Genomic DNA, 20558 nt, shown 5'->3' with positions numbered 1-20558 from the left:
TTCTACTTGTTAGACGATGATTAAGGATCTCTGACTTTTGGGTAAATACAATTCTCAATATTCTTGCTTGACAACTCGTGATGTATGCTGCCAAGCAGGATATTTACTGATTACGAGCTAAATGTCAGCTTTGCGATGTGTGTGCCAGTAGTCAGGGGACTTGTTGCAACTTGTGTCCTTGTAGCACGATGATCCAGAGAAGTAGATAAAAAAAAAACACAATCCAGTCTATGCATTGGCTTGAACACCCTTTAACCAGTTTTTGGAGGACCAGCCAAGTTATTCCTTTGTTTTCTTTCTTTGATGTCTAACATCTTTGTTCTTTTTTTTCAGCTATTTACATGCAAAGAACATCATCCACAGAGACATGAAATCAAACAGTATCCTTTTCTGGGTCATAAGAAAGCAATTGTCAGTTAAGATGGGCGCAGGGCTCCTTTATGCACAACTATAAGCGTAGGATTAATGCAATGAATCCATTAGATGTGCCAGGCTATAACAAGCAGGCAGCGTTGGGATGGTTCAGGCTTCTTCATTAAAATGATGCAAAGAACGATGATGACATTTAATGATTAATAGTACATAGCCAATTGAATCAGACTGCTACATGTTTATTTTTAACTTGCCACTCCTAAACTTTAAATGTACCCTTGGCACACGTTGCATGTTACACCTGTATTTAGGGTGTAACATGTTCCAGCTCACCCTTGAGCCAGCTATTCCCCTGTGACAACAGAAAGGGGTTCTCCCCCCCCCCTGCAACTGCTGTCACATTTAAAATTGGAGCAGCTTTGCAGGGCCCCACATGTGATCACAATCCAAGATCCCTTTTTAATACCTTTTTTTAGTCTCTCCCTTTTGTTATTTTCAACCTGAGATGCCTTTTCCGGGTAGTCAGGATCTGTTAGCTTTTAGTACAGCACTTTTTTTTCCCTCTTTCCAGGATCTTTCAAGCCCCACTCATTTTATCAGATTCTATTGGTTGCCATGTCCAGTTTGTACACTAAAAACCTTAGGGTGATATTAGAAGCCCTTCTTTACTGCACACAAACTTGTTTCTGCCTACTTGTCAGGAAAAGATCTTGTGTTCATTAAAGTAGAACTAAAGGCAAACTTTTTACCTTTATCGTACAGGACCCAGGCAGAATATTCATACACCATGGTTTATAAATGTGTACCTTCAGGTGATTTGACACTGTTAAAGCTTTAGAGGACATGTTTCCCCTACAGCCAAACCCCACTCTGGGGAGTCCTCAGTTCTGTGCTAGTGTCTGAAGATGAACCTTTTCTCCTTCACAAAGAAAATCACCCTTAGCTTAATCCCTTAGAGCCGGTGCCTGCCGACCCTTTAAGGGGTTTAGAATGCCGGGAGGTGGGGCTTATGGTCAAGTGACCCCCGTGATTGGCTGTCCTAGCGGTCACAAGTTAGTAAAGCTCCCGATCACAAGAAGTGATCGGGCGCTTTCCATTATCCGCTGGTAACTGTGCTGGGAGCGCGCTCTGCGCCAAAGCCCACTTGCTGAGAGGCTGCATATTCGGTGCCAAGAGGTTAACTAGTTTTTTATTTTTCTTTCTTAGTTTATCTTTCAGTTCTTCGATCAAACCCTCACTGTCTTTAAATGCCAGCATAGAAGCAGTGCATATGGATCGGTGCAACCTCAGTAAACCTTGGGAGCCGTACTTGGGACCCCACGCTGTGGAGACAGCTGGTAATGTTCCTTCGGGCACAGGATCCTGCATGGGTGCTTACACTGGCACTTGGTGCACAGTGTTCAGTTAGCCGCAGGGTGCCATACAGGTTCAGGGCCATGATCCATCACTTTGGAACTCAGTCCCTGAAAGCCCCTTCATGGGTATGCGGACTGTGGCAGGCAAAGCCTGGACAGTGTCCTGGACAGGTGAGATAAGTTTACCCTGTATCTCTGACTGCTAATGTAAAAATTGGCCTATTATTTGGAATGTATTCACTTCACAGTGCAAACTTTTCAAACTTGGCACTAAAATTCAACCACTCCTAGCTTAATCTTGGGTGGATTACCAGGTGTTGACCACACAACTGGTCGCACACTTTACAGCCACTTCTGCCTAGAGCCCTTTATAGAGTACTCTCGCTTCCTCCTGGCATTTCACCATGAGGATCTGTTACAGGACAGTCTACTCTTGGGTAGATTGACCCTATTCCATGAGTAGCCCACAGGGGAAAACCTTCAGTTGTAGATATGGTCGAGACCAGGCGAAAGCGAGTCAGTGCAAAATCTTAGGTGAACATTTGCACTGTCGAAGGCCCACACAACACTCAATCTCAATGAAAATGCATCCCTTGCACTGGATTAAGAAAGGATTCTAACAGCGGTCCCAGTATCTGATTATAGCTCTTTCAGGCACGCAACAAGCAACCTATTTGACTAAAGCAGAATTCTCTAACTCTGTCACAATCCATTTGAAAGGATTATGGTCTTTAATATATAGCCATCTTTGTTCAGGGCCCAAAAACTCCACACCTCTTCTCCGACTTCTGTTTCTCAACTGAAGTTGGATCCTAAAATGCCAGTCCTAGAATATGCAGACACATAAGGGTTATGAAGGGGATATTGAGGTAGTATTAGAGGAAGCCGTGGACGATTTTTCTTCCCTAGATTGTCAATATATTGAAGAGAGAACTTTATGCAACATGCTTGTTGGTAGGTTGAAAAGCTCATTAGTTGCCTTTGCCCTTGGCATTGTGCAAGTGGACTCTCCTCCATCTCGCTATGTCACTTTTGTGTACAAAGAAACCTACAAATCCCTGCAAAACATTATAATGATTGGGTCACTAATGAAAGAATTTTCACGGCCTGCTAAATAATTTTTCCAGTGGAAAAAGGCTAAACAAAAGTGCGCTATTCCTGTAGTTGATCCTACTATCTGTCCTAAACAAACCTCTTACTGTTTCTATTGAAGAGGGTACTTCTTTCATAGATGCTGCAGATAGAAAGTTTGAGAGACTCCTCAAAGCTCTCTTTAATCTTGCAGGCTCTTGCTGCAGCTTTGGCATGTCATACTGCAGCTAGCTGGACTAAGACAATGAACAATCAATATGAACCTGTATTTTGAGATTGTACTGTTTAAACAGCAGTTTCCTTCTGCTCTACTTTTTCTGTGGAGATGCCCTAAAACCGTGATGGCGAACCGTGGCACCCCAGATGTTTTTGAACTACATTTCCCATTATGCTCATGCACTCTGCAGTGTAGTTTTGCATCTTGGGAAATATAGTTCCAAAACATCTGGGGTGCCGAGGTTCGCCATCACTGCCCTAGAACATGTCATGAGAACAAAAATGTCCACAATGGCTCTAAACTGCATGCACAGAATCTTATGGCTTAAAGCTTTAATAGTTGAACCTGATTGCTAAAGGCGCCTTACGCATATGTTTTTCCAAGGAAGACATTTGTTTAGTGAGACACTTGACCAATTTATCAAAGAGGTCACAGGTGGGAAGGTTTTGCTTCTACAGTGAAAGGTCACAAAACCTAGCTCCTTATAATGCAGAGCACCTGACTGCTCTAACCAGGCTTCAATGTCAAATTCTATGTTTAGGCATTCCTTTCAGCGATAGGCTTGGCCCACCAAGGCTATCAAGCCTTCCCAGTACCCTCTTCACAGTGAAGGGACGTCCTCACTCCTAAGAGTATTACATCTGTTACAGTTTGCCTCTCTGGGTCACAGACGTCCCAGACCTGTGGTTTCAATCAGGGTTTTCCAAAGAATACAAAATGGAGTTCAAAACTCTACCACCTTACTGCTTTCATCTTTCAGATCAACCAAAAACTGCCCAAGGACAGTTGGATGTACAAAATGCCCTGAACCACCTCTTGTCCCAAGGATTCGTAACAGTACTGCCACAAGACGGGTTCAAAGGGTTTTATTCAACCATGTTTACAGTACCAAAGTCGAGTGGGTGTATTCGTTCTATTCTGGATTTAAAATCCCTCAATAAATTCTGTCAAATCTGATAATTTTGTATGCAATCCGCAAGGTCAGTAAATTCCTCACTGACAGGAAGGGGAATGCGTTATATCTGATTACATCCAAGATGCCAATCTACATGTTCCTCCTCGCCTACCTCATTAGCGTTTTCTGCTTCTTACTGGCAGACAACCAGATCACATTTTTTGCATTGCCCTTGGGCCTATCTTCTACTCTGAATGTTTAAAAAGGTCTTGACCACCTCTGCTTCTCAAAACTAAGGCCATCAAAGTCACAGGCTATCTTGATGACCTTCTGAAGCACTCCTCTCCCTTGTAGGTATCGGAAAATGTGCATAAGACAAGTCAGATGCTCCAGGCGTTTCACTGGGTAACCATTTGAACAAATATGCCATACAGCCTTCCCCTCCCTTGCAATACTTGTAAAACTCTCTAACAGAAAATCGCATGCTTGAGAACTGGGATGCAATAGAAATCCCACATTGAGATTATCCATGAGAGTTCTAGGCTTAATGGTAGCTTCCTTCTGAGTAGTACCATTTGCCTGATTCCAGCAAAATTTCCTGTTGGCCTGGAACAAGCAGGCTTCTTCTCTCAAATTGCCATCGCTGAAGTCCAGCCAAGCAAGGAACTCCCTATTTTGACTCTCATAGGCTAGGCAGGATTGTTCCCATACCTAAGAGTCCAAGAAACATGATAATGAAGGGAAGCCAAGCGTCCCATCAGCATCTTGGAGCTCAGAGCAGTCAGGTTGGCCCTGCAGCACTGGACCCCCCCCCCCCCATCCTATAAATGGGCACCCAATCAGGTGTTCAGTCAGACAATGACACCGCGGTTGCTTGTGTATCATCAAGGAGGATCCACATCCTAGGAGTGGACAGCAAAAAAAGTGGATTGTCTCGGCCACCTGCACCAAGAGAAATGGACCCTTTATCCAGAGATCTTCAGTTTGAAATGCCAAAAATGGTGGATTTCAGATGTGGACATCCTAGCCTCCAGATTCAACAACAAACTATCTGTTGCCAGAACCAGGGATTCTCTATATTTAGCCTCAGATGCCTTCATATTCTCCTGGTTCTTAGTTTAGGCTAGTTTACACCTTTGTTCCAGTTGTGAATACTACCTAATCTGCTGAAATGGAGCAATCGAAGAAATCCGTGATTGTAATTGCACCAAACTGGCTCAGAACAGGTACACAGACCTATTTCGACTTTTAGTAGGTGACCCCCCTGGCCTCTTCTCAACAGGCTAGGTCTGCTACTGTATCTCAAGGCCCATACTGCTTTTCGATCTCCGGCTTTGAAAGCATGGCCCTTGAAACCCAGATTTTAAAGCATAGAGGGGTTTCTGAGTCTGTGGTTCCTACCTTGCTAAAAGCAAAAAAGCCTCTTCAGGAATATATATTTTGGTACCTGGAAAACCTTATTTGCCTGGTGTCAACAAAGGCACTTCATTCCCAGTGATTATTCTGTACCTCACATTCTGGCCTTCCTACAATCTGGTCTTAAGCAGACATTGGCCTTAAGTACTCTTAAAGGTCAGGCTTCTGGCTTAGTTCCCACTCTATTCAAGGTGTATCTCGTATAAAGCCTTGGGATCTCAGCTTGGTTCTCTATGTCCTGCAGAATTCACCCTTTAAACCGATCACGAATATCCCCCTAAAGGATGTGTCCTGCAAAGTAGCCAAACATTTTGGTCACTATCATGTCGGCCTGTCGTTTTCTGAACTGGTGGCCTTTACCTCTAAGGAGCCTTCCTCATACTTCACAAAGACAAGTTGCGTTACGCTCAAGGCCATCCTTTCTTCTGAAAGTGGTGCCAGCAGTTTGCCTCAGTGAGGATATTGCTCCTAAGCATCTAAAGGGATTCGCTCTACATTAGAACAATACCTCAAGGCTACAGCTTTAGAGGGACAATTTCCCTTTCTTTTTCCTGTTCTCTTTACTTCGCAAGAGACACCCTACTTCAAAGTCCACCATTGCACAACAGATAACAGAAATCTGATTGCATGAGCTTTCAAAGAGAAATCTCCTGCACTTTTACACACCCTTTCCACCAGATTGGTGGGAGTTTCATGGGCATTGCGGCATTTTATCAAAGTTTTTTACCTGGTGGCCATCCAATCTTTTGCTGATTCAGCTTTTGGCTGTAAGTTTCTTGCAGTGGCTCTCTAGAGGTTAGGTCTTCTGACACTGGCACAGAATTTGCGTCATTGCCTACCCTATGTATTCATTGCTTGGGGACTTCCCATGGTGTATGAATATTCTGCCTGTGTCTTGTACTGTATGATTAAGATGAGAGCAATTTCAACTTGCCTGTAAACTCCATATCTTGGAGCATGCCACAAGACACAGGCCATTCTCCCTTCCATTCCTTGGTTTACTCTCCATTGCTTTTTACAAAACTGAGGACTCAGAGTGAGGTAGGGTTAAAGAGAACGATCCCAGCGGGCATGCCATCAGAAGTTTTGCTAGTGTCCAATCACCTAAAGATACATCCCTATAACCCATGGTGTATGAATATTTGGCCTGTGTCCTGTACTGTAATTCACAGGCTAGTGAAAATTCCTCATTTCCATTTTGGATAGAATAAGTAAGAGCCTTACCTACCCATTTGAGTTTTTTACCATGGGTGTCCTATTGGGGGAGATTTCACCAGGGTCACCAGAAATGGTGTTCCCACTGAAAGATTTCCACTCTCTTCCTATTCTGGCGACAATTGGTAATTTTTTTTCACTTTCGGTGATGGTAGTATACATTATGATTAGAGAGGGTAGATCTTCTTGACGAAGACACAGATAGCATGTTCTAATCCTCCTCCATTTAAAACAAAAAGTTCAAGTTCTACTTTAACAGGGATTTTTTCCATGTATTTGGGAAACCATCCCCTTGCAAAAATGAAATACACTTTGAAAAAGTACTTCTTACAGGTTCTAGGAGTTCAGAAGCAGCCAAGTACGCACAGACAGTGTTTGAAAAGTTAGTATCGTTTTCAAAGTTTGGGCTGTCAGTAGTTATCTTGAAGGATAACAATTGCAGTTCCCAAAATAGTGTCTTTTGTCTGAAAGAAAACTATGCTTTTTAGGGGTGTTTTAGCTATACAGCTTTGAGGATAAAGGCAGAACAGAGGCTGCTATGGGCTTTTGCACACCATTTGTCTTCAGATTGACTTTTTATTAGGAATGCTGATGGAGAAAATAAACCATGGTGAGCAAGTAAAGCAGGAATTGGAAAGCATTAATGAATAGTCTTTTAAGTTGTCATGCATTTGACTGTCTGGCTTTATTTTCCTATACCATGGTATAGATATATTTTTGCATGAAGGACTAACAGTAAAAATTGGTGATTTTGGCCTAGCCACAGTCAAGTCCCGGTGGAGCGGTTCTCAGCAAGTAGAGCAACCAACTGGATCAATCCTGTGGATGGTAAGATACTAAGCTTTGGTGAGACAGGAGATTATAAAGAATATCTTTCTATTGTTTGCTAACAGTCAGATTTGGTCAGCTCAGGTCTAAAGTGCACAATCACCTCAGCCATGTCATCTGGCTTGTGACCTGTCAGTGAATAAAAATAACTCCTAATCTCTGGCCAAAAGTGCAGTCCAAACATGTTAATATTTACATCTGCTTGTTGTTCTGGAACATGTAAGAGACTTTTTTTTCAGTGTTAGGGATGGCCTGTACAGGTAGGTTCAGTGGGCACTACTCTGGAATAACATGAATCATGCAAACTCTAGGGGGTGCAGCAATTTTTCATCTAATATATACAAAGCTTTCAATAACTTCCTATATATGGGTATTAGCCTAAAGTATTTAACATTAGTGACCCAATATTTTCAGCGCAATTTAAAAACAGACTTTGCTTTGAAATTTAATATTTTAGAAAAGTAGAATTTTCTCTAGCATAATTTACATTGCCTATAATTCTACTTTAAAAATAATAAATTTTTTTTGTTATCCCTGTCCTATTGGAGATGTACCTTCACTTCCTCTCCCATAGCCAAAACAGGAAGTGAGAGTAAATCCCTGCAAAATGCGCATGTGCGTTCATGTGCGTGTAAAATTCGCACCGTTTATTGCCTGCCTTGGGTTTGCGATGGGTTGTGTCAGTATGGAAATTTAGGGGGATGTGAATTAAAGCGGTGTTCCAGCCTCCCCCTCCAAAAATTAAGTCAGCAGCTACACATACTGGAGCTGCTGACTTTTTATATTGGGACACTTATCTGTCCCGGAGTCCAGCAATGTCCGTACCGCAGCCAATGTTTCCATCGTCTGTCGGGTGCTGCCACCGCCATTGCCGGTAAGGGAACCCTTCACGGGCCGATCCCTACGTTGCATGCGCGCTACACATTTGGATTGGTTTGGCAGGGGTGTGGAAGGAGGAGGGGGCCAAACTTCAAAATAACAGCGCAGAGGCGTTGAGGGAGTGGGGAAGGGTACCTATCAAAAACAGGTACCCGTTCCCCCCTCCCCCCTGAAGGTGGCAAATGGCACTGGAGGGGGGAGGAAGCAAATGAGCGGATGTTCCACTTTTGGGTGGAACTCCGCGTTAAAGCGGAGTTCCGGCCTCGGGGGTCAAATTTAGATAAAAATACCCCCCGGACAGTCAGGGCTAGTACATTACACAATGGATAGCCTCTGAACTGTCCTGGGTCGCACTTACCTGTAAAGTTCTTCTCCAGCGCTGCCATCTCAGGTGTGGGCAGCTGAAGCCAGTGCGTCCTCTTCAGCAGCCTGTTCCGTGACGTCGGAGTCCCACAATGCACTGCACCGGCCCTGCTCATCCCTTCTGGTGCAGGCGCGGCATCCCTGCACAGCTTCCGGCGCATTGACTCATGGGAGCGATGACGTTCAGCTCCCAGGAGTCATCGCAAACCGGAAGAGCCGCAGAGGGAGGAAGTGGAAGGAAGGTGACTATATTTTCTTCAATATCAAGGTAAGTGACCAAAAAAAAAAAATTGGGAGCATCTATTTCTTTTTCAGGTGGCCCTCAGCAAGCGGATGGCCCAAAATCGATTTTGATGCCGGAACTCCGCTTTAAGCTAGCTAAACATAGCTTTTGGCTGATTCCTGCCATATCAGTCGAAATTCAAGACATGGGTGGCCCTGTGGGCTCCACCCAGCTCACCAAAATTCCTTTAAAAAAATCAAAGTAGCCAGGTTGAAAATGATCGGCTGAGCAGTTACCGCAACTGTTGAATACTGCAGCCAGCAGTGCAGATTCCTGCATTCACGCTGTTTGCATGGGTGGAGTAATCTGAGGATTTTCTCCCATTCAGCCCCCAGACTGAGCGAGAGACATCAAACAGTGTATGACTAGTAAGTGTTAAGGCTAAGGTAGGGGTTCACTGATCACAGATCTTGCTGAGATAATATATTAGTGGTTACTATAGATTTCACTTCATGCATTCGCAGTTCATGTACTCGCATCTTTATCTGGAAGCTTCAGATTTATTTTCTTTGCAGTTCAGTGGTAGTTATGTTCTTAGAGCTGTACATGCTACCTCAAGCAGCATATTCTGGTTTTAACTTTAAAGGTAATCCTCAAGTAACAAACCTGGACACAAGAGACTTCCATTATTAACTGTAACTACAGCAACATGTAATAGTTTATTAGCTTGCATTTATCTCTGGTAATGATCTATTTTCCTTTTTTCTCCACAGTCTCCAGAGGTCATCCGCTTGCAAGACAATAACCCGTTCAGTTTCCAGTCAGATGTGTATTCATATGGCATTGTCCTGTATGAGTTAATGACAGGAGAGCTACCCTACTCTCATATAAGAGACAGAGATCAGGTAGTTCCACAAACCGAATCAAAATTGTTTTTAGAGTTAAAGTGGTTGCAAAGGCTGATTGCATTTAAGGTTAAAAAAAAAAAAAAAAACGCCTTCATGCAGCTCCCCCCTCCCCCTCCTTATAGTTACCTGAGCCCGATCTCAATCCATCGCTGTGCACAAGAGCAGTAACACACTCTCTCTCCTCATTGGCTCAAAGACAGCAGCAAAATCCATTGGCTCCCACTGCTGTCAATCAGAGCCAGTGATAAGGGAGCAGGAGGGTGAGGCCAAGCTGCACTGGGTTTGTTTATGGACACACTCAGCTGGGTTGGGAGTGAGCCAACACAACTGCCCCATAGCAAAAAGCTTGCTATGGTGGGCACTCGGGGAGGGGGGGGGGTGGAATAACCGAAAACACAAGAAAACACAAGTGGAGGACCTGAGGGGAGCAGGATCGGGGCTGCTCTGTTCAAAACCATTGCAGAGTAGGTTAGTATGACATGTTTGATATTTTTAAAAAATAAACTGAGCCTTTACAATCTAAATTTTACAAAAAAAGTGACTATCTGTCGCTGTTATCTGGACTGGAATGATTTGATTTGAAAAGGAAAAGGTGTGTGGTGACACGGAGGCAGGCCATACACTATACAGTTTGATTGTACAAGCTCCTTTAGATCTACCATCAACTACGTAGTGCAAGTGACTGCCTGAGTTGATACCAATTGAATAGATTGCATACGTTTTTTCACCTACTATAGTGTTTTGGGAACTCTAACGGAAGCTGTACAGTCATAGTATGGTGTATGGCCAGCATAAAACATGGCACAGTGTGAACCATGATATGACCCTGTTAGCACAAGCATCTTTTCTCTTTCTTTCACTGACACACAGCTTTAAGTCTTAAGACCATTGGGCTTATGCTCTTACATAGTTATATAGTTAGTGAGGTTGAAAAAAGACATCAGTCCATCCAGTTCAACCTATGATGTGTGTGTGTGTGTTTGCTTTTAACCGTACATTGTATACCCCTGTATGTTGTGGTCTTTAAGGTGTCCATCTAATAGTTTTTTGAAACTATCAATGCTCCCTGCTGATACGACTTGTGGAAGAGAATTCCACATCCTTACCGCTCTTACATTGAAGAACCCCTTGCGCACTTTAAGGTTAAACCGCCTTTCCTCAAGTTTTAGTGAGTGGCCACGTGTCTTATTGTATCTCCTTTCTCTGAATAGTTTGTTCCTTCTGCTCGGGTCGCCAGTACAGTATTTGTACATTGATATCATATCCCCCCTCAATCGTCTCTTCAGGTTCAGTGCTTGTAGTCTTTCCTCATAGCTGATGTCCTCCTTTCTCCTAATTATTTTTGTTGCCCTTCTCTGGACTTTCTCCAGTTCCAGCACATCCTTCCTGAGGACCGGTGCCCAGAACTGGACAGCATACTCCAGATGTGGCCGGACCAGAGTCTTGTAGAGAGGGAGAATAATCTCTTTATTTCTGGAGTGAATCCCCTTTTTTATACAACCCAATATTCTGTTGGCTTTGCTTGCGGCGGCTTGGCATTGCATGCCACTGCCAAGCCTGTTGTCTACCAGTACCCCCAAGTCCTTTTCCATCCTAGACTCACCCAGAGGTTCCCCCCCTAGTGAGTAGCTTGCTTTCTGGTTTCTGGCCCCCAAGTGCATTACTTTACATTTTTAAACATTAAATCTCATCTGCCATGTAGTTGCCCACCCCGTTATTTTGTTCCGGTCCGCTTGTAAGGTTTCCACATCCTGCATAGAAGATATTGGCATGCCTAATTTAGTATCATCTGCAAATACTGAGATTGTACTCGATATCCCCTCCTCCAGATCATTTATGAATAAATTAAACAGGATTGGTCCCAGGACAGAACCCTGGGGGACCCCACTTTCCACACCCGCCCAATCCGAGTACTCCCCATTAATCACCACCCTCTGTACTCTCCCCTGGAGCCAGTTCTCTATCCAGGTACTCACCTTTTGGTCCATACCTACCTTCCTTAGTTTGTACAGTAAGCGTTTGTGGGGAACGGTGTCAAAGGCCTTTGCAAAGTCCAGATACACCACATCCACAGGCTTACCTTTATCTAGGTGGCAGCTCACTTCATCGTAGAAGGTTAATAGATTGGTTTGGCACGAACGATTTTTCATGAATCCATGCTGATTACTACTTATAATACTGTTTTCATTACTAAAGTCTTGTATGTGGTCCCTTAACAACCCCTCCAAAATTTTGCAGACTACTGATGTTAGGCTGACCGGCCTATAGTTACCCGGGATATATCTCGGCCCCTTTTTAAATATTGGTACCACGTTGGCTTTTTTCCAATCAGCTGGCACCATACCCGTCTGTAAACTATCCTTAAAGGACAAGAATAATGGTCTGGCAATCACCTGGCTGAGCTCATTAAGAACCCTCGGGTGCAAGCCATCCGGTCCCCGGGGATTTATTTATGTTAAGTTTCTCTAGTTAAGCTCTAAGTCTATCCTCTGTTAGCCATGGCGGCACTTCCTGAGGTGTATTATTTAGTTCGGCCTTACAAGCAAGGTTCGTGTAGCCCCCCGATTCTTTTGTGAAGACTGAAGAGAAGAAATTTTTTAACACTTCCGCCTTTTCTCTGTCCTCAGTGGCCATTTTTCCTTTATCATCTTTTATGGGGCCAATGTGTTCTGGCCTCGCTTTCTTACTGTTTATATACTTAAAGAACTTCTTGGGGTTCTTTTTACTCTCCTCCGCTATATGTCTCTCGTGTTCTATTTTAGCCGCCCTGATTTCGTCTTTACATTTCTTATTACACTCTTTGTAGTGCTTAAATGCTGCCACTGACCCCTCAGTCTTGTATTTTTTGAAGGCCTTTTCTTTAGCTATAATATACATTTTTATGTTGGAGTTTAGCCACCCAGGGTTTAGTTTTGCTCTTTTAAATTTATTTCCCTGTGGAATGCACTGGCCCACCCCCTTGTTAAGTATGCTCATGAAGCACTCCCATTTTTCCTCCGTGTTCTTTGTTCCCAGGGTTCTATCCCATTTGATATTTTCTAGCAGCGAGCGCAGTTTAGGGAAATTGGCTCTTTTGAAATTCAGTGTCCTTATATTACCCTTGTGTTTCCTATTACTGTAATTAATACTGAAACCAATTGACCTATGGTCACTGTTCCCTAAGTTGTCCCGTATTTCTATATCCGTGAGCAGGTCTGTATTGTTGGTAATCAGTAGGTCAAGTACCGCATTGTTTCTTGTCGGTGCATTCACCATCTGACCCATGAAATTGTCCTGCAAAACATTTAGGAACTGTCGAGCCTTGGCTGAGTGTGCGGTTCCTTCTGCCCAGTCTATATCCAGATAATTAAAGTCCCCCATTATAATGACATTTCCCATCCTTGCTGCCAATCCTATCTGTAACATGAGGTCCGCCTCACCCTCCTCCCTCTGGTTGGGGGGCCTATAGCATACGCCCAATATTACCTTCCCCACCGTGCTATCCCTTTGAAGCTCTACCCATAGGGATTCTGCCTCGTCCATAGCTCCATTATTAATATCATCCCTCATATTTACCTGTATACTGTTCTTAATATACAGACATACCCCACCCCCTTTTTTACCCTCTCTATCCCTGCGATAAAGGGAATACCCCTGAATGGTCGCCATCCAGTCATGAGAGCTGTCAAACCAAGTCTGTTATCCCCACAAAATCTAAGTCCTCCTCAAACATCAGCAGCTCCAGCTCCCCTATCTTGTTGGCCAGGCTTCTGGCATTGGTATACAAGCCTCGTAATTTTGATCGGTTACATTTATCCTCATTTGATGTTTTTAGGCTGCTCTCTTGATTTTTCCCCGTACCCACCCTGGGTTTAGGAGCTCCGAACACCCTACCGCTAATGCCCCCATTTCTGCCCTCTGAAACTTGCTTTCCACTGGCTAATTCTACATCTGTACCCTCCCCCCCCATTCCCTAGTTTAAAAGCCCCTCTAACTTTTTGGCCATCCTCTCACCCAGTACGGCTGCACCCACCCCATTTAGGTGCAATCCGTCCCTACCAAAGAGCCGGTGACCGACTGAGAAGTCGGCCCAGTTCTCCAGGAACCCGAAACCCTCCTTACTACACCAGCTCCTCAGCCACTCGTTATCTTCCCTAATCTCCCGCTGACTCTCTGGTGTGGCTCGAGGTACAGGTAGTATTTCGGAAAATACTACCTTGGAGGTCCTAGTCCTCAACTTAGCGCCTAAGTCCCTGAAATCGTTTAGGACTCTCCATCTTCCTCTGCCTATGTCATTGGTACCCACGTGTACCATGACAGCTGGGTCTTCCCCAGCCCCACCCAATAATCTGTTCACCCGATCCGCGATGTGTCGAACCCGAGCGCCCGGCAAACAGACTGTTCGGCGCACACGGTCTTTGTCACAGATTACACTATCTGCCCTTCTAATAATTGAGTCCCCTACCACCAGCACCTGTCTTTCCTTTCCCTTTCTCCTGGCCTCACTGGAGGAGTTCTTCCCCTGGCAGCTAGGGGCGTCGCTCTGCTCCAGCAATGCTGGTCCCTGACTGGTTTCCACAACATCACACAATGGGGCGTATCTATTGGGGTGCTCCAGCCCAGGATCAGCCTCCTTGCCTTGTCCCCTTCTACCCCTCCTAACTGTCACCCCTCTACTCTGCTCTGATGCCTGCACCTCCAATACTCCGACCAACTCTGTGCAGACCCCTGTCTGCACCTGACTGGTGCGATCCTGGCTCTCCTCCGGTATGGACATTCGTCTCAGTGTTGCCAGCTGCTTCCCTAGATTCAGGACCTGAGCTTCCAGGGAAGCAACGTGCTTACATTTTGCGCATTTGTATTCGCCCTCGATCACATGTCTGAGGAACGCATACATATCACAAGATGTACACCGAGTCGCATCTCCACACCCGCCGGGCATTGTACCTACTAATCTAATCTAATGGGGATTCAGTAATTTAAGTCTATCCTATGTGGCTATTTCCTGGCTTCCTAACGCTACCTTCTCACCCTCTGGTATTCCGCTCCACTCACTTGACACTCAGTTGCACAACACTCACAATCTCACAGCCCGGTCAGTCGCACAACACTCACAGCCGCACAGCCCGGTCAGTCGCACAACACTCACAGCCGCACAGCCTGGTCAGACGCACAACACTCACAGCCGCACAGCCTGGTCAGACGCACAACACTCACAGCCGCACAGCCCGGTCAGACGCACAACACTCACAGCCGCACAGCCCGGTCAGACGCACAACACTCACAGCCGCACAGCCCGGTCAGACGCACAACACTCACAGCCGCACAGCCCGGTCAGACGCACAACACTCACAGCCGCACAGCCCGGTCAGACGCACAACACTCACAGCCGCACAGCCCGGTCAGACGCACAACACTCACAGCCGCACAGCCCGGTCAGACGCACAACACTCAGTCGCACAGCCCGGTCAGACGCACAACAAAGTCGCACAGCCCGGTCAGACGCGCAACACTGAGTCGCACAGCCCGGTCAGACGCACAACACTGAGTCGCACAGCCCGGTCAGACGGACAAAACTGAGTCGCACAGCCCGGTCAGACGGACAAAACTGAGTCGCACAGCCCGGTCAGACGCACAACACTGAGTCGCACAGCCCGGTCAGACGCACGACACTGAGTCGCACAGCCCGGTCAGACGCACAACACTCAGTCGCACAGCCCGGTCAGGCGCACAACACTCAGTCGCACAGCCCGGTCAGACGCACAACACTGAGTCGCACAGCCCGGTCAGGCGCACAACACTGAGTCGCACAGCCCGGTCAGGCGCACAACACTCAGTCGTACAGCCCGGTCAGACGCACCAACTCACAGTACACTCAGGTAGCACTAGGTACTCAGGTACTACACTACCCCCTCAGTCACTGTTCAATCTAAGTCACCAGTCTTACTTACCTAGTGTGTGTCCCTTTAAGCCTGTCACTAGCAGTTCCTGACGGTGAGTCGGTCAGTCTCCTCTCAGCACCCCGCCTCCCTCGGTCAATCCCTGTCAGCTAGTCTCCACTGCTCCACTCTGTGGGGAGGGGGGGGGTTCCCGCACGCCGCCCGCAACAAGGGGGGGGGTCTTAACACCGGACGCCGCCGCCGCAACAAGGGAGGGGGGGGGTTATCGGTCCGCTCGCCGCCCGCTTCCTTACAGGGGGGGGAGGGGGGGTTCTAGCCCGGACGCCGCCGCTCTTCTGAGGGGTGGGGGGGTACTCAGTCCTTCAGTCCCTCTTAGTCCTCCTCTGCCGCTGCTGCCGCCGCTCAGATGATCCTCCCCTTCAGTCACCGGACCCCTCGGTTCCCCGAGATCTCCCGCACCGGCTCCCCCGCAGCACCTTGTCCTCCTCCTCTCTCTGCACGCACGCACGCACACACACAAGTCCTGCTTCCGGTTTCAGCAATCTCCTTCCTGCCTCCGCTCAGCCCGGCTTCAGCTGAATGCTCTTGCTCTCTAGGAGTAGGACTAGGCAGAAACCTTTTTGGTTATGCCCCTGGGGCAGTCCCAGAGGGTATACTATCACTTCCTGCTGTAGGACTCCAGTTTTTTCTGCTTAGTCAGGAGTAAGGACCTGGCTCTCTGATGGGATTCTGCGGTCCTGGCATTTTTCCTTTTTAAATGGAATTTATTTACTTTATCTTTCTTTTTGTGTGAACTACATTCAACAGCTGGACTGGGCGACGCACTGGATATTCTAGATCCTTACAGTCTTCCCAGTCTGGCCTGCGAGCGTGACCCAACTACTAGCTCAGTGCTTAGTTGGCCGCGACCTAGCCCCACTGGACAGGGGCTGACCCGCGAGTGAAACACCTTGCGAGGTCGCATAGCACTGGTCACAACCGCAGTCATGACCAGAGTTGCAGCATACCTCAGAGGACAGCACCTCATTCCAAGATGGTGCGGTGGACTGCTGGGAGTGGCGCTTGCCTGGTGACCGTGGTATAGTTAGTGTCCCCCCACCTTTTCTGCAGAATTTTTGGGGTGGTCGCGGGCCCCCCTGGGGATGGTAGGCCCCCTTGTGCTTACCCCTCCTTGTGAGGTTCCCCCTTAAATTTGGATGCCCTCATCTGTTCCGACCCCTGTTTGGGGAAATGGGTGACATTGGGTAGGGGGGTTACATGGTGCTGGGGAGGAGTGGTGGGTTATGCTGCTGTTGGTCCCTGTTAGGGGTGTCCATACATGGGTGCTGCGGGGTGGTCCCTAGGGGGTCCCCTCCTAGTCCAGGGTCCCATGCAGCGCCACGTGGTACCGCCCTTTTTCGATGGTCTCTGTGATTCCCGGTTCGGCGGCCATGTTTCCATAGTTCAGCAGCCGTGTTTTTGGGTTTCCGCATAGACTTGCATTGGCGGCCATTTTCCTGTAGTCCGAGACAGTGCTGAGGCTGTGAGGGCCTCTAGTGTCAGGTCAGCGTTTCCTCTTCCTCTCTCTAGCAGTGTGGCAGATCGTTTTGGCGCTTCCAGCTCGAGTGGTAAGTCTCTGGGGGTACACTATCCTTCCTTGCTGTATACAGCACCGTGGGTGCGCTGTTTCTTGTAGTTCCACAGCGGTGCACAGGTAGAAGGGGGCCTCAGATTTTTACGTCCTCCGACAGTCGCCGCCCACTCATACAGTCTTCACCAATGGGGTATTAACTTCCTCTCCTTAGGAGTAGCTAGGCAAAAGACTTGTTAGAACAAAAGCATTTCCATAGACACACCCATGGGGGCTGTCCCACTGGTCCAATACCCCTCCTGCAATAGCCATCTCAACTCAGTTTGTCTTCTGCCTAGTTCAGGAGTAATCAGGCTTCCCTGTGCTGAGGCTACAGTCTCAGCCTTCTTCTTCGATTTTATGATTTTATTTTCTGAAAATGTCATTTTTTTTTTCTTTGCATTGCTAGCTGTTTATTTTGTCAACTTTTAGTTAGTCGGATCTTCGGATGAAGATGGAGTTGCGGAGCTGGGAATCGGACTGGTCGTCCTGGTTCTCCAGGACAGAGGATCAGATGGAATCCCAGCCTGCCATCAAGCGTTTCGCAGATTATGTGTTCCCTCTGGCCTCATAAACGACCCATCCCTGTCCTCAGGGATGCAGCCTTGTGGGGTGGCTACCTCACCGGACACATGCACGGTTCGTCCGTGCGCTCCTGGTGTCCTGCGTTTTTGGCTGGCGGCACTCCCCTGCCATCTGAGGGTGGGCGGTTTTCCGTTTCTTATGAGGCACCCCACGCCATCGGGAACAGGTAAGTACACTCTGTGTGGGGCCTCTGTCTGGGGTCGGCAGTCCTCTGTGTCTGTGGTGTCCCCTATGTCTGTGCGTTTTTGGGCTCCCTGATCCTGGTCCCTGTGGGGTTTTTTCCCTCACAGCCTGCACTGTGTGGGGTTTTGGGGATCCCTCTCCTGTGTCACGGAGTTGCTTGGAGGTACAGACTGGCGTGGTGACCGCTGCGGGGTTAAAAACCACCGGTCCGCCATTTTAGGTGTGGGCAGCAGGTCTGCCTTCACTGTGGGCGCTTGTATAACATTGTGTGTAGTGTATTTTGGCGCCTTGCGAATGCCATCTTGTGTGTGGCAACGATTGTTCCGAGCACATGGCGGCCATCTTGCCGAAGCCTCCCATTGCTTTGCACAGGCATCCATGTTTCCTTAGCCTGGAGCCTTTGTTCAGTCTCTGCGGTGACATCACTTCCTTCCTTTACTCTGAAGCGACCGAAGGAGCTGGTAACATACTTCTGGGGCTCTGTCCTGCTGTCCTTTCTTTTCCTCCATTGTGCAATCTTCCTGGCTCAGTTTGTCCCTGCGGGGGGTCTGTGTTCCACAGCCATTGTAGCGGTCTGCTGTGGGGGTCCGCGGCGCTCTTAAAGGGCCAGTACCTCATAAAAAAAACACTTTTTTTTGCAATGGAATCTCAGGACAGCAAATTCCCTCCAGCTTTGGTGGGGGGTTCTAGTTCTTCTGAATCCTCTACTCTGACTAATCTGGCTGCTGTTGTGGCGTCTTTGGAGTCCAAAATGGATGTGCTGATGTCTGAACGCACTGCTAGAAAAAGGCCTAGGATTTTTTATTCTTCTGATTCTGAATGGGACATGGTTGCTGTAGGTAGCGTGCCCCTTTCAGGGTCTCGCTCTTCTCAGGACCCGCAAGAGTCTGAGGGGGAGGTTACAGGGGTGGATGATTCCCCCCCTGGGACGCTGGAGGAACACGCAGCTATGGATGCGCTGATTTCTGCCATTAAAGAAACACTACATTTAGAGGATGAGCCCAATCCTCCGGGCATTGTGTCATCTTTTGGTACACACAGGACCCGTAAGACGGCGCAGGTTTTTCCCTGCCCCGCTGAGTTTCATCACACTGTGAATGAACAATGGCACAATTGGAAACGCACCTTTGCGGTGCCTAGGAGGTTTCAGCTTCTGTATCCTTTTGCGTCTACTACGGTTGCACGCTGGTGTGTGGCTCCTCAAGTGGATCACACTGTAACCAGATTGAACAAGGCTACACTGGTTCCTACCTAAGATTCTCCGGTATTTAGGGATCCTACGGATAGGAGGCTGGAATCGCTTGCCCGCCACAATTATGTGGTGGCTGGTTCCATGCTCAGGCCTATTTTCACCTCTGTCATGGCGGCTCAGGCTGTGGCGGATTGGACCAAGGTGCTCAGACGCACCCTCGTGGCTGATTCTGCCCCTCCCACTACCATGGAGATGGTGGACCAGATTTATCAAGGGGTCATGTATTTGTGCGATGCGCCTTAGATGAGGCCCCTTTGACTGTGCACCTGTCCAGTGTCGCGGTGCTTAGCCGTCGGCTGATCTGGTTGAAGAGCTGGTCGGCTGACCAGAAATCCAGGAAGGCGGTGGCTGACATTCCCTATGCGGGGTCTCGCCTTTTTGGGTAATCCCTGGATGAATTGGTTAAGGGAGTCACTGGGGGCAAGAGCACTCTGCTACCCCAAAATCCTAAAGGGCAAGTTTTTCCGCGTCAAGTGGGGTCCCGCCTTTAAACCTAATCGGGGATCCTTTCGTGCCTTCAAGTCACAGTACAAGGGAAAACCCTTCAAGGGCCAGGGTGGCCAGAGAAAGCCCTGGGCCGGCAAACAAAAATCCGGCCAAGCTGGTGCAGCGGCTCCCAGTCCGCCTCTGCCTGAAGGGACGCCCTCACCCATTTCAGGGGTGGGGGGGAACGTTTGCGCGGTTTCCTCCAACCTTGGCTGCTCTGAGTTCAGGACAGGTGGGTTCAGGAAATCGTTCGATCAGGGTACAAGATCGAATTTCTTTCACGGCCGGCGGACAGATTCTTTCCCTCAAATCTTCATTTGACCCCAGGGCGTTTACAGGACCTGCATCAAGCGGTACAGGATCTCCTCGCTCAGGGGGTAATCGTCCCGGTGCCTCATCGGGACAGGTTTCGGGGGTTTTACTCAAATCTGTTCACTGTGCCCAGAAAGAAGGGCAAATTGCGTCCGATTCTGGACTTGAAAGCTCTGAACCGCTTTGTGCGCGTTCGAAAATTCTGCATGGAATCGCTCCGCTCGGTGGTAGCCTCTCTGAGCCCGGGAGAATTCCTGGCCTCTATCGACCTGAAGGAAGCGTATCTTCACATCCCCATATTTGAGGGTCATCAGAGGTACCTCCGATTCGCTGTCGTGGAGGAACACTATCAGTTCGTGGCGTTACCTTTCGGTCTCGCTTCGGCTCCAAGGGTCTTTACCAAAGTGCTGGCTCCTGTTCTGGGGCTGCTGCGGGCGCAGGGCATTGCGGTCTTGGGTTATCTGGACGATCTCCTGTTAAGATCGAGTG

At 47.7% G+C, this 20558-nt stretch overlaps 1 protein-coding gene across 2 annotated transcripts in view; it reads left to right on the top strand.

The window, feature by feature from the left end:
- RAF1 (Raf-1 proto-oncogene, serine/threonine kinase) overlaps nucleotides 1-20558 on the top strand; it is a 289683-nt gene that overhangs the window by 258706 nt on the left and 10419 nt on the right. For both annotated transcript variants that reach the window (XM_082266446.1, XM_082266447.1), the window contains 3 exons: nucleotides 334-380; nucleotides 7272-7390; nucleotides 9629-9760. In XM_082266446.1, coding sequence (XP_082122572.1) covers nucleotides 334-380; nucleotides 7272-7390; nucleotides 9629-9760 — 298 coding nt within the window. The remainder of the gene's footprint in view (nucleotides 1-333; nucleotides 381-7271; nucleotides 7391-9628; nucleotides 9761-20558) is intronic.

This window comes from Pelophylax lessonae (assembly GCF_965119305.1).
Source record: "Pelophylax lessonae genome assembly, chromosome: 8".
In the NCBI taxonomy this organism is placed as follows: Eukaryota; Metazoa; Chordata; class Amphibia; order Anura; family Ranidae; genus Pelophylax; species Pelophylax lessonae.
This window is presented reverse-complemented; position numbering and strand designations above follow the sequence as displayed.